The following is a 14796-nucleotide window of genomic DNA, read 5'->3' as shown; positions in this document are numbered from 1 at the left end:
TGTGGCCCAATAAGTATAACCCAATTGTTGAAAGAGGCAATGATTTAAAATATAACAAATTACAATTGAATCCAATTCCCAGTAAAGCAGCATATGTGATTGTGATTTGTTTGGGAAGAAAAGGAAAATAACATATTTGGCATGATTTGAGATTAAAGATTTGGGATGTATTTTGAATTATTTATTTGTAATTTTTTATTTATTTTTTAGATGTTAATTACTTTTATTTATTTTAGGAAGTTTTATTATTTTTAGAATTTTAGATTTTTGAATTTTGAATCAATTTGTAATTAGTCTATAAAAGGGTGCTTATGACCCTTATTATAGGAGTTGAATTTTGTTATTTTGTTAAATGAAATTGAAACCGGAGGGTTACTCTTTTGAGAAAATCCCAACTTTCTGTTTAGCCACTTGTTGTAAATAATAGTTATTTATTTATTTATTTGTTGTATTGGGCTTAGCCCATTAAGTCAAGTATTCTAGGTCTTGTATTCTCTATAAATAGAGAACCATTTGTACAGATTATTTACACTTTAATAATATATCGGATTACCCTTTTTCAAGTTGGTATCAGAGCTCTCGATCCTGAGGGTTCTGCTTCCGCGCCTATTGTCTTTTTTGAGCAAAACACTAATTTCTTTGCCTCTTGCCACCATCAGCCGCCACCGGAAAAAAATTTCCGGGGACTTTTTGGACCAAGAGGACCACTGTTGACCATATTTTTTCTCCGTTCTATCATTCTATGCACCGTCCCTCAGCCACAAACGACCCAAACACCTTCGACCGCCTCCAAACAGATCTGTCTTCACCGTTTGGACCCCTTTCTGGCGACTTTTCAACTGCGACCACCCACAGACAGGTGTGCGCTCACCGGACGACCACACTGGAAAAATTTCAGCCGGAGAAGCCTCCCCACGCGCTCTCACGCGCCGCCCCTTTCTCCGCGAGTGAAGCCCATGCGCAGCTCCTTTCTCCGGCGCGTGGAGGCGCGTGCGGCAGTGTTTTTGGACCGGGCCACTGCCATTCTTCTCGTATCTGTGTTCTCTCTCTGGATCTGTGATTTATTCACTGATCGGAGTTCTTTTGATTTTCTGTTTGGTTGATTCTGTCACCGTTTGTTAACTTTTTCACTGCAGTATGGCAGAGAATGATGGTGAGTCAACGATTTCTCAGAATTCACACCCTACTGAGACCCCACTTGGTCACAATGATCTTCCTAGTTTACATCAGAGTTATCGCCTAGATGGATCTAACTACTTGTCGTGGTCTCAGCTTATCCGCACTACCATCAAGAGTCGCAATAAGATTGCTCATCTTAATGGCCCTGCTCCTGCGAAAAATGACCCGAAGATTACCGTTTGGGATAATGAAGATTGCCTTATCATGACTTGGTTATGGAACTCGATGACTTTGAAGTGGGTCGTCAGTGCATGTTTCTGTCTACTGCCCAAGAGATTTGGGACACTGTTCACTCAACTTATTCTTTGAAACAGGATATGGCTGCGCGCTATGAATTGCGCAATAAAATATTCTCTACTAAACATGACTCCTTATCAGTGACTGCTTATTATGGTTTTTTGAAGGAGATGTGGACTGAACTTGATCAATTTCAGAATTTAAAGATGCAATGTACTGCAGATGCTACTGCTTTAGCCAAGAAGGTGGAAAATGAGCGTATTTTTTATTTTCTTGCTGGTTTGAATCCCGAGTATGATCCTATTCGGGTTCAGATACTTGGCAAAGAGACTTTTTCATCCCTTTCTGCTGTTTTCAATACTGTTCGGGGAGAGGAAACTCGTCAGGGAGTTATGATGAACTCTGATAAATCTGCCATGATGTCATCACATGATGATGCTGCTTCTAAACCTACTGATGGGTCTGCTATGATTTCCACAAAAAAGATGGTTCTTCTCAAGGGAGTTCTTTTACAAAATTTTCTGATGGTGCATCTTCTAGGCCCAAGAAAGATGATCGCTGGTGCTCTTACTGTAGAAGAACCGGTCATATCAAGGATCTATGCTTTCGCCTTCATGGAAAGCAAAAAGTTTTAGAAAAGATGGAAAGGATTCGTGGTCAAACGCATTTTACTTCCTCTAATATAGCTCCTGCACCTAATTAGACCCAACCTGCCTTTCGTCAAGATGAGTTGGAACGACTCCAGACCATACTTGATTCTCTGAGTAAGCCATGTGGTACTAGTGATTTGGCTATGACTGGTATGAGCTCCAATACTTATTCTTTTCTTACTTCATGTATTGATTTTAAACATTCTTGGGTTGTTGATTCTGGTGCTACTGATCATATGGCTTGTTGTGCTGACTCCTTTGTTTCTTATAACCCTACCATTGGCACTCATACTATAGCCGTAGCTGATGGTTCACATACATCAGTTGCAGGTTCTGGTAACATAAAATTACAGCCTTCCTTACATCTCAAAGATGCTCTTCATGTCCCTAAACTCTCTACTAATCTTCTTTCTATTCATAATTACAAAAGATTTGAATTGCACTGTAACCTTCTTCCCTACTCACTGTGTTTTTCAGGATCTCGCCACGAGGAAGACGATTGGGGGTGCTAAAGAGAAAGGTGGGCTGTACTATTTGGTGTCACAATCTCCTGCAAGTAATATTAAGGATCACATCTTCGTGTCTCCTGGCCAGTCAACTGCTGATTCTCTGATTTGGCTTCATCATAAGCGCTTGGGACATCCTCCATTTAGTTTACTCAAGTCTTTATTTCCGTCATTATTTTTGTCTAAGTTTGTTTAGTCTTTTCATTGTGATGTTTGTGAGTTTGCTAAGCATCATCGTGTATCTTTTCCTTCTAGTATTACTAAAAGTGTTGAACCGTTTGATCTTATTCATTCTGATGTTTGGGGTCCTTCTAAGGTCCCTCATTCTTCTGATAATAAATGGTTTGTTTCTTTTATTGATGATTGCACTCGTGTAACTTGGGTTTACTTAATGCGTGAAAAGTCTGAGGTACCACAACTGTTCTTTCAATTTTATAAAATGGTTGATACCCAATTTGGTAAGAAAATCAAGAGATTAAGGACAATAATGGTACTGAATATGTTAATCACCGTTTTTCCTAATTTATATGAAGTCAAGGTATGATTCATGAACTTACTTGTGTAGACACCCCTCAACAAAATGGGGTTGCTGAAAGAAAGAATCTTCACCTTCTTGAAGTTTCTCGTGCCTTACTGTTTCAAACACATGTACCCAAATGCTATTGGGGAGATGCCATTCTTACTGCAGTGTTCTTGATCAACCGTCTACCCACTCGGGTTCTTGATAATGTAAGTCTTATTCACTCAATAACTTCTTTTTTCCCTTCTGTTCCAACTTTGCAAAGTCTTCCTCCTCGAGTGTTTGGGTGTGTTGTCTTTATTCATGTTCATAAACAGCATCGCAGTAAGTTAGATTCTAGGGCTCTTAAATGTGTTTTCCTTGGTTATGCTCCTAATAAGAAGGGCTACAAGTGCTATCACCCTAGCAGTCGAAATTTTTTTGTTTCTATGGATGTTTCGTTTTAGGAATCTGAGTCTTTTTTCCAAGATCCTCATCTTCAGGGGGAGAATAATTCACCAAAAAACTCATCACCTTCCTTCTTTGAGTTTGAATCTTCAGTGTCTACTCCTTCACCTCATCCTCTTGTTTCTGTTCCTTCTGTGTCTGTGTTTGATCCTCCTGTGACTGATCGATCAAGTACACCAGAGATACGGAAGATTGTGACACCTGAATTGGTATATCATAGAAGGAAACAACCCACATTGCCTCACCAGCAACCTCAATTGTCTGAACCTCTGGTAAGTTCTGAATCTTATAGGTATTAAGGTGATGGATGAAATATAGGTCAGGTTCAATTTCCCTGACACAGCAATACTGCAACAATGCTATAACGATGATATATCAATGCTTAATTAGTAACCGACACTAAAATATGATAGGGCTTTTGGCCAACCTAACATATATACCCAATAACTAATTTTCACATCTCTATGGCCAAACTAATTACTGAATTGTTAAAGTTCAAGTTCAAAGGCTATGTGGTGTGAATGATCTCTCTACCCATAACTTAATCAAGCTACTCTTGACCTAATTAATCCACACAATTCAACAAGGGTCTGGATTCGGAAACTTCTCTGCCCCAACCTCCACAATATCACATATGTATATCTCGACATGCATACATGAATAAGAATAAGCAAACTCGTTGAATAACTAATTAAACATTAATAAAAACAAAGTTAAAGCATACATCTCAGTGTTACAGCATAGGTACTTTATCATCTAACCTATAGAGCAATTTAGCTCATAATAGAATTAAATAAAATAGAGAAGTGGAAGAAAGAACTCATTGAAAAAAAGAAAAGAAGATGAAATGAATGCTGTTGTAAAACTCTGTCACAGTCTTGCTCCAGCAATGCTCTAGCAGCTCTTCCTCCTCTAAGAATCTTACTTTCTCTCTCTAAAATGACCCTTATGACTTGACTTCGCTTCCCTACTTGTTTCTTTGACTTCTCAACCTCTCTCTAACCTTCGTTCCAACTTTTCGACCTATGGCCTGCTTTTGGAATCCGTGGGGGACACCTCTTTAAATAGGAAAAGTGGTTGGATAATTGGGCCTTAGGTTTGGGAGTCAGATTCCATGAATCGTGTTGCTGCAGCCTTATCTTATCTCTAGTTTCTTGGGCTGTTGGCACTTGATTGGATAAGATCTTGATCTTCTTGTGCCAATATTGTTGTTGACTATATACGAGTTTGTTGTCCTTGATCCTTGCAATTTTAGGATAAGAATTAATCTTTAAAAATGTCCTTGATCCTTGCTTGCTGGTGTTTTATCCATTTGTTGGGGAATAACTAACTTTTGAATTTTGAAAATTCAGTTGTTGCCTTGTCCTCGCTTTCATGTTATACTGGTTGCTATATCATTACTTCGTCAGCTTTTCTGCTACAGCATTCTGACGTCAACTTTTTCTACAAAGACAAACACTCAACAAGTCATCTTTTCTTATACAAAATCAAGGAATATTGCCTCATTTTCCATACTTAGTCATCTCAAAGCACTTAATCATGAATATGCAACATTTAGCTTAATTATTATGCAAACAAGACAACTTATATGAAATTTATGCAGCAAATTCATCATAAAAATATCAAATTACCTCTCATTTGGGAGAGTCAACAGTTACCACGCCCTTTACCGTCGCTATTGCCTCGACCTCGTCGTCCACGACCTCAACTTCGACCGCCGTTGTTCTGTTCAGCCATTTATGTGACAACCAAAACTCTGATTACTAAATAAGGCCGAAGCAGTAACCAATTGGCTAAACAGAAAGAAAGAACGAAACAAGAATTGCAAGAAAACATTTTTCTCTTTTCTTAATTTTATTTAACCAAAAACAACCGAATAATAATAGGGCTCTCCAAGCCTTAAATAAGAAAAATAAAATAACAAAAAAGTAAATAACTATAATCATGCGCAATTAAAGGAGATAACGAACAATCAACGCACACTCAAACATAATCTAAAAATAACAAAAAGAAAAATAATTAACAATTATTGAAATGCCCTAAACTATGGAATAAATTCTAGAAAAGCCCAATCCAAGTCAGTCAGCTCAGAAGCATATGTGATTGTGATTTGTTTTGCAAGAAAAGGAAAGCAACACATTTGGCATGATTTGAAATTGAAGATTTGGGATGTATTTTGAATTATTTATTTAATTTTAAAATTAATTACTATTATATTTATTTTAGGAAGTTTTATTATTTTTAGGATTTTTGAACTTTGAATTTTGAATCAATTTGTAATTAGCCTATAAAAGGGTGTTTATGACCCTTATTCTAGGAGTTGCATTTTGTTATTTTGATAATTATAATTGAGAACCAGAGGGTTACTCTTTTGTGAAATCTTAACTTTCTGTTTAACCACTTTTCTATGCGTTTTCGGCATCATTTGGTATTAGAGCACTAGGTTGCCTTAAACCAATGGCTGAACAAAATCGTGGAGGTCGACGACGGTGGAGTCACGAGGGTAGGGAACGTGGATTAATTCCTGAAGAATATAGACAACTGTGTTAGATTGACCCGTGAGATATAGAAAATGAAGAGCTCGGAAGGCGGATCCAGGATTTGAAGCAACAACTTGAGCAAGCGTTGGACAAGAAAATCCAAGTTTTGAAGCGACTATGTATGTGGGCACAAAGAAAGAGAATTCAAGATTTGGAGCGACGACTCGTGCGGGTATGCATGAAAATTCAAATTTTGAAGTAAACTCTTGTGCAGGTGCAGAGCATGGAAATCCAATATTTGGAGCGGCGACTTGCGTGTACAAAGTTGGGCATTCAATCCGAAGAAAGAATGGAATTAGATGACGCATCTGATCACGAAGAAGAGAACATCAATCTCTTGGGGATTCTAAACCAAGGACAAAATTGGGAACTACGACCTGGAAATTAGTCCACTTTTCAAGATATCGAGATGCAAATCAGCATTCATGACTTTGAAGTCTATGATCATAATCTAGTTTGTGATGATGATCCGATCTATGATGATAATTCAATTTATGATGATTATCCGATTGTTGATAATTATCCCATTTATGATGATTATCCATCTTATGATGAAGATTCAGTTAATGATGATAATCCAATCTATAATAAATCTGATGGAGAATCAGATTATGAAGATCTAATAGAGGAAGATTTATCATTTGAGTTTTTGTCTAAAGAAATTGAGATCAGTGAAGATAAACAAGATTCGAGGATGAATCTTTTTCTAATAGGGGAGAATGATGCAATTACAATTAGCCCATTGTACATGGCCCAACCATTGATTCAAGAAGCTCGAAGTCGACTAGAGTCGTGGCCCAATAAGAATGACCCAATTGTTGAAAAAGGCAATGATTTGAAATATAACAAATTACAATCGAATCCAAGTCCCAATAAAGCAGCAAATGTGATTGTGATTTGTTATATTTCAAATCATTGCCTTTTTCAACAATTGGGTCATTCTTATTGGGCCACAACTCTAGTCGCCTTCGAGCTTCTTGAATCAATGGTTGAGCCATGTACAATGGGCCAACTGTAAGCACATCAATAACTTTAGCAGGGACCACACATGGGGGACCATATTCAACATAAATAACAGAACCGTTGTGAGGGGGGACAACAGATATAGTTCAATGTCTTAGAACACGTACCTTCTTGGAACGAGTTAACACCCACAACCGTATTCTCGTACTACGACCAAAAAAGCAGCCCTCTTACAAATCCTTGCAAGTGCACACGCGATCTCGACCCAGAAACCACCCTAACTCACAATGTTCACCAGTAATATAGCTCACGAGTAAACTTGGGGTTTTTCACAAGTAACCAGTATTGTTAGTGTGTCACAACAGTAACGACCAAGGTAGTGGATACCAAGGTAATGGATGGGTAATGTCAATGAACGACGTTGTCTGCTTGTAATACACACATTTAAGTCATCTTCAAAACGTCGTCGTCCTTTGTCCAGCGTGGATTGTCATTTGTCACATTCTGACTCAGCAAACTAACGTTCCAAGTGTGCACCGTTACATTGGCCGTTGGATGCCAACTAACAGAATGACTAACGTGGCTTCTTTTTTAAAATTAAAGGGACCACGAGTGGCCTTTTTTATTGCAAGGGACCAAAAAGGGTTTCGTGAAATTTGTTAGAGACCAAAAATGGTATTTACTCTCTCTTTTTTCAACCATTGATTTCAATTGGATCCAACAATAATCAAATTGATAATAGGAGAAGGATATTGTAACAACCAATTGGTGTTACTATCAATCAATTTCACTTTTAGATCGATTATATTGATCCACAGTTATATTTATTTTCATCTTTGTATAGTTATGATTCCCTATATTTAATACTTTATATTTATTTTCATTTTTGTATGGTTATGATTTCTCATATTTAATTAAATATGAGAAATCATAACCATACAAAGATGAAAATAAATATAATCGTTGGATTAATCGTTAGATCTAATGATGAAATTGATTGGTAATAACATTGATTGATTGTTACAGTATCCTACCTCTTAATAATAAGAATAATAAGGCTAAAATGATAATAACTATAAACTTCCGCAATTTTATCACGAATTGAAAATTTTGTTTTATATATGTATACTGAAATAGAATAATATTTCATAAATACACCCAATTTTCTCCACTTGTTGGGGAGAGTGAGAATCTGAGTCTACACTCATTGGTTCTCTTTCTCTCGTTCCTGAATTAGCCTAATTTGGGAGCGCAATTTCTCTCACTTTGTGTTTCCTGTCTCCCATCTTTTCCCGGCTATTTGCGTTATCTTGCATCACTGTCCATCAAACCCTAATTTCCCAAATCACATTCTCTTCATATTCCTCCCTGCCCTTTTTTCTGCCCCTCATGCTAAATCCACTTCAATCCCCAACAACACATTATTATCTCTCTGAATGATCCATTTGGTCCATATCCCACTTGTTCTTTTCCCCAATCTTTTCTCTTGATAAAATAATATTCCCTTTTCCTTCTGTCATATTCAATTCTTTCGTTGGGGTTGTGTTTTTTTTTGTGATTCCCTTCAATCCAATTGGAAAAATTTGAGAACTTGGGTATTTGCAGATTGATGGGGTTGTTCTTTTGAGTCTTTATTCTTTCTTGTAGGGTTTCTTTGTGTTTTTCTACCCGTTTCTGCTTAGGTTATGTGCAGTGAAGATAACAAGAAAATGGCTTTTGATTCTTCTAGGGGATCAAGCTTTTCGGTTCCGCAGGAGAAGAGTTCGTGCCCGTCAATTGGGTCAGTTTTGGATGGCTATTTGATCAAGAATTGTGGTCTTTTTGGCAATTCTTGCAGCTTGTGTAGTTTCAATGGGAACTTGGAAGGAAACCCATGTTTCGAAATGATCAATGCTGTGTTGAGTGACTTTGATGATCCGGAGGAAGTGGCAGTTGATGATGATGTTCTTGATCTCTTGCCTATTGATCCTTTTGGGATGAAAATAGATTCTACCTTCACGGCAATCTCGGATTGGATTGATGATTTTGAATATGGTTTCCTGCCAGAGGATGATGTGTCTGGGGTTGATGAAACCCATCAAAATGTTGGTGATCATCTTCACATTTGGGGTCTGAGTTGGAGTTGGAATGGCACTGAGAATGAGATGTTAGTTTCAGATGATGTTTTCAATGGATATCAAAATTTTGATGGAATGTATGATGGTAGTGTTAGTGATAGGGACGATAGGATTTCAAGCAGTGAAGCAGAGAAATCCGAAAACTGCACCAAGATTGAATGTGATGCCCAAGGAGGTGTTCCACATGATGCTTTGTTTTTTGTGTTGGGGTATCTAGGTGTTCGGGACCTTCTTACAGTTGAACAGGTTTGTAGATCTATGCGTGATGCTGTTAGAGGTGATCCTTTGTTATGGAGAACTGTGCACATTGATCACCCATTAAACAGGAGGATTACAGATGATACACTGGTGAAGTTAACTAGCAGGGCTCAAGGTACTCTTCAGTCCCTGAACCTAGTGAACTGCATATGGATCACTGACAGTGGTCTGGGGCGTGTTCTACAAAGCAACCCAAGATTGGTGAAGGTTAGTATTTGTAACATGATCCAAAACCTAGCATCTACATATTATTACTTAAAGCTATTTAGTCATATTTCTTGCTGAATACATGTAGCTTAACTTATATTTATTTTGCTTTCTCTCTTTTACAATGTACTGCAGTGACCATATTATATCATTTTTGTAGAGTCAATACATTTTGAAATATCTCCTTTACATCAAAGATTATCCCAGAAATATGTGTTTGAGAGCTATGTTTTTTAGAAGTTGCAAGTATTGTACTCATGTACTGGTATATTTTAGGTTTCATGCCTGTGGTATTTTGTACTCATTTGTTCTAAATGTTCATGATGCTGATCTACAATATCTCGTGCCACGGTCAATCAAAGCTCAGCTGGATCTTTATGTTTACTTTAGCTTGATATTAGAAACATGCATATGCTTGTGCTGCTGTGCAAATGTATCTTCATTATATGCCAAATTTGTGCAGATGCTGATCTACATAATATCTTGTATATATTATGTCCATGTCTTTTCTGGAGAAAAACTGACAAATTTGCATGTACCTTTTTCAGCTATATGTGCCAGATTGTGTTAAACTCTCGATCGAAGGCATCTTATTCAATCTAAGGGCTCTAAAGTCATCTGGAAAACCTGGTATAAAGCACTTACGAATTGGTGGGCTTCTTGGTGTTTTCCGTGTGACAGATCAGCAGTTTGAAGAGTTGAAGGAGTTACTGGATGCAAGCAAGTATTTGCAAGAGAGAGATCACAAGCCACAAGTCTACTATGGAGATTATTCACATATTATACGTGAAGATGGCCGTGCAATTGACATAGAGGCGTGTCCAATATGCAAGAGACTGAGACCAGTTTACGACTGCCCTGCTGAGAGTTGCCAACAGAAACATAAGGCTGCTCAGTTGTGTAGGGGTTGCACATTATGCATAGCACGTTGCATCAATTGTGGACAATGCATTAAGGACTTCGATTATGAAGAGACATTCTGTTTGGATTTGCTTTGTTTGAATTGTTGTAATAAGTTCCTGCATCGTCCAGACAACTCAGTGGAAAAGGAAGGTACAAAGTGTACTATTATTTGTCTCTATGGCTAATGGAGTATTCCTGCTTTATATGATCTTTTGGGACTTTGGATCAGAATCTGCCCATTTGGCTGCTTGGTTTTTGATGTACAACATTGAGCTGAGTGTGCATTCGGTAGTCAATGTATAACATTGTGAAGGTTTTTGTTGGAATTACTCAGCACCTGAGCTTCAGTTGCATAATGAGCAGCTGAGCTTTTTCTTACTGATAAGGAAGAAGAAACAGTTATTTTGAATTAAGAAAAGAATAAATAGAAACATGTAAAATCTAATAGTGTTGAATGTGCCTTCCTTTTTGGACCAAGAGCTGTTTCATGAAATGTTGCCTTCTGCTGTGGAATTGGTGTCTGAGTTCATCGAAGTGAAGAAGCATGGGTATCTCTTCATTTTTGATGTAATGATGTGGCATGTGTATAAATTTTTCCCAACTTGGGTGGCTTCATGATATGGTGCCACTGCCTTCTGCAGGCTGCAGTGGAATTGTGTTCATTGAGGTGAAGAATGTGTTTTTCTTGACGGTTGATGTAGTGGTGATGCTCTTGTATAAACTTCTTCTGAAGCAGGGTGACTTCATGGTGCTTGCGGTGGATCTTGTATCTTGAGTTTTGTTGCAGTGAACTGTGAAGAATATGTTGCTATTGATGTTCAGTGTCTTTTGTTGCTTGTAATTAAAGTTGGAAATCATTTTGAAGAGAAGCCAGATTTTCAAGCAATCAATTCAAGGTTCGGATATTTTCTGGAGCTGTTTGATGGCTGAAGCAATAAATTCAACCATTCTACTTTGGCAATGCAACTGCTTTGTAAGATCTGTTTGTAATCTATCAATAAGCAATTGCCTTGTCTATTAATAATCCCCCCTCCAAGAAAAAAGGGAAGGAAAATAAAAAAAAAAATACTTTTTCCTCTCCCTAGATTCCATTTAAACTCTCTGGAAGTTGAGACATTATCCATGTTGATACTTGGTAGAAAAAGGTGATGTTTGACTCTTTACTTATAAAGAAAAGGGGAAGAGAAGTGCCAAATTTTTTATCATCTGTTTCATTGTTTATTTGTTTTTATCTAATTGTTCTTTGCTTTTCACATCAGCTCCTTGTTTATTTTCATCTATTATCCTCTTTTGCTTCATGTGCATATGCTATACAATATCTTCTCTAAAAAATGTGAAGATAGGAAATGTAGGGTGTTATGATAACCATTTTGTTCTCTAGCATTATTATCTGAAGAGATTTTTTTTTTTTTTTAATTCCTGTGCTTCCGAAGAGTTTTTTTGAGAGAGAAAAAAAAGTGTTTGACAACATAATTTATTTGTTTTCTCAAGAAAGTATGTTGCGTTTGTTCTTTCTGCCCTTTTGTTCAAATTTCAAAACTTTAATTCAATACTCTTCTTGCATTGAACCCAACGTGCAAGATTATCTCGTTATTTCCATCCGATGGTCTTATTGCGAAAAGCTGGCAATATGGACACTATATTTATCTTTTTCATTAGCGAATTGTGAGACTCGGTTAAAGTTGTGAGATGAGTTATATTTACAAGTTTTTTGTTTACAAATTCAATTATGTATTTCGAAAAATATATATTTAAGTGTTTGTATTCTCTGGAATACATATATAAGTTTGTAAACAAAAAAATTGTACATCTAATCTAATCTTAAAGTTGCAATGTTGAACATTGATGTAGTGGCTTTATGAAGTCTGTCCCATAATTAATCTTTGTAAATTTTTTACACACTGCTTGCTTGTTTTGTATTTGATCTGCTTATTGCAAATTTAAATGTGAATTCCGATTATATACGTGGATAAAAGAAGTCTTATATTAGAAAAGAATAAAGAAAGTTCATACTTATAAATGGGAGTACAAACTGTTAATACTTTATAAACGAAGGACATACGAACTTCTTATTTTAATGTTTTAGGTCAAGACATGGAGTGAGACTTATCATTATGGTTTTTTCTTTTAAGTTTATTGATGCTTATTTCGGGCTTTTTCTTTTCTTTTTCTTTTGATTTTTTAGATATTAAAGCAAGTTACACAGGTTTGTGCTCTAATATATCACAACTGGAATACATTTATTCAAGACGAGACATCCAGCTCCCTAACAATACTGAGGAACTCTTCGTTAAAGTTTTATGTAGAAAAACTTACAGAATCAGGGATCTATTTTTCAATGCGTATATTCCAATGGGTAGACTACAAATGCACCTTTAAAAAGGAAAAATTATAATCAAAATAGCTACGTTATTGCATGGGAGCTGACAAGTGAATTTAATAGCACGTGTTCTATTTGATCTTTCGCAATATTATTTTTGAATGGAATTTAAAATTTTAATCCTGGACACGTGCGGTTTATCCAAAAAATAAGGAAAAATTATAAAGCTGAACGACCGAATTGCCTGCCTTCAAACATGCGTGTAAAGTTGTAAAGAAATTTTAATATAATTTAGTTGCATTTAAGGGTGGAGAAATTCTTAGATAAGCACTATCGACCAAGGATACATTAGACAACATTAAACATCTGTAAACTTGAGTGAATCATGTTAAAAATATATACTTACGTAGTTGTGTTAAAAAATCATATTTTTGACGGTATATACCTTTTAGAGGTTATATTTTTTTTAATGGGAAAAAAAGATTTTTGGAAATATGCCATGGTGGGATTTTTTTTTTTTCTAAGTAAGTTACGAAAAAGTGTTTGGTAAGTCCAAATTTTTTTCAAGAATATTGGATTAATTCTACTGATGCTATGAAAAAAAATAAAAATACTATGTATTTGACAGTATTTTTGTATGGGAATATCATATGTAAAATGGAATGATGGGAAAAAAAAATTCCTGAGATTATTTTCAGTTTTTTCATGCCAAAGATTGAAAACAAATTTGCCCCACCCCACCTTCCCAAGATTTCAAAGAAAATGTCCATACCAAACAGCCGCTTAAGCTGCAGCGCTCATCAATTCAAGACTCGTTAACATTTTAAAAGTTCTGTGAAAATGTAGCATGGTACAAAATTATAATAATGGTAATATTAGTTCTAATTGCCTTCACTAATTTTCATCACATCATATAAATCTGAATTGTCAAACAAGGTTGTAAAGAAAACCCAAAGAATAACCCTAAATCCTATACCTTAATGACTCACTCTCGTATTGTCCTGTTTAAGTTAGCATTGATTTTATTTTTCTTGTCTTCTCTCATAAAATTTTCTTATTATACCATTGACACAACACAACCCAAATTCAACATGAACACAAATATACTCAATGCAAACACGGCACAAATTCGAAATCGCCTTCGACACGAACACGGTCCACTAATTTTGCTAGTTAACACGACATAATAGAGGTGTTCGCGGTCTAAATTGGACTGGTTTTGAAGCAGAAATTATCTGATCCAATCTCTTCGATTTGATCATTAATTATCTAGTTGGTTTCCTTTTTTTTTAAATCCAATACACTTTTATTCGATTTGGAGTGGATCGGTTTTCGATTTTTTGAAAAGTTTAAAATTTCAATCATACAAATCACTAACTATATCAAAATAAAGTCATTCAAAGTTACACACTAGTGAAAAATTCAAGTCTTCAAACTAAAATAAGTCTTCAAACTCATAAAGAGTTAAAATAGATTAATAGACAATAAAAAACTAAAACAAGATAGTTTGGTATAAATAACATCCAAGATTCCAAGTTACCATCTTTCAAAAATAACAAATACATAATACACTGGTCGATTTTCACCAACCAAACCAAAAATCGATCTAATCCAATTAAAATATGCAGGGTTTTTTTTTTGGTTTTTGTTTATTGATTTTTTGATTCGGTTACTGCGGTTTGAATCAGTTTGGATCGATTAATGAATACCCCTACGACACAACATGACACAAATAAACTGCAAACTTATAGTGTATCACTTACTATGCGGATTGACATGATACGACACAAATAATTGTAAACTTCAAATTATGTTACTTATTATGCAGGTTGATACAATACAATAAGATACGAATAACCAATAAGAATATAAGAAAATTAATGCGAGTTAATTTCAAGTTTACTGATTGACACGCAACAAAACCGAATCTTATCGGGTCAGTTTTATCA

At 35.9% G+C, this 14796-nt stretch overlaps 1 protein-coding gene across 3 annotated transcripts; it reads left to right on the top strand.

The window, feature by feature from the left end:
- The first annotated feature begins 8279 nt into the window (after positions 1-8279).
- On the top strand, positions 8280-11713 carry LOC133305286 (F-box protein SKIP14-like). Of its 3 annotated transcripts, none has more exons than XR_009750753.1 (3): positions 8280-9624; positions 10173-11075; positions 11169-11713. XR_009750753.1 is itself a non-coding variant. In XM_061505458.1 (2 exons), the coding sequence occupies exons 1-2, from the start codon at positions 8728-8730 to the stop codon at positions 10710-10712; spliced, it is 1437 nt and encodes a 478-aa protein (XP_061361442.1). In that variant the 5' UTR covers positions 8280-8727; the 3' UTR covers positions 10713-11713. The 3 variants fall into 3 exon arrangements, 1 of the variants encoding a protein (XP_061361442.1); XR_009750752.1 differs by having other exon boundaries at positions 10173-11094; XM_061505458.1 differs by having other exon boundaries at positions 10173-11713.
- Positions 11714-14796: the final 3083 nt, after the last annotated feature.

Source organism: Gastrolobium bilobum, unplaced genomic scaffold, assembly GCF_033153095.1.
Source record: "Gastrolobium bilobum isolate Gb01-03AN ecotype WA unplaced genomic scaffold, APGP_CSIRO_Gbil_v1 utg290656, whole genome shotgun sequence".
NCBI classification, from domain to species: Eukaryota; Viridiplantae; Streptophyta; class Magnoliopsida; order Fabales; family Fabaceae; genus Gastrolobium; species Gastrolobium bilobum.
This window is presented reverse-complemented; position numbering and strand designations above follow the sequence as displayed.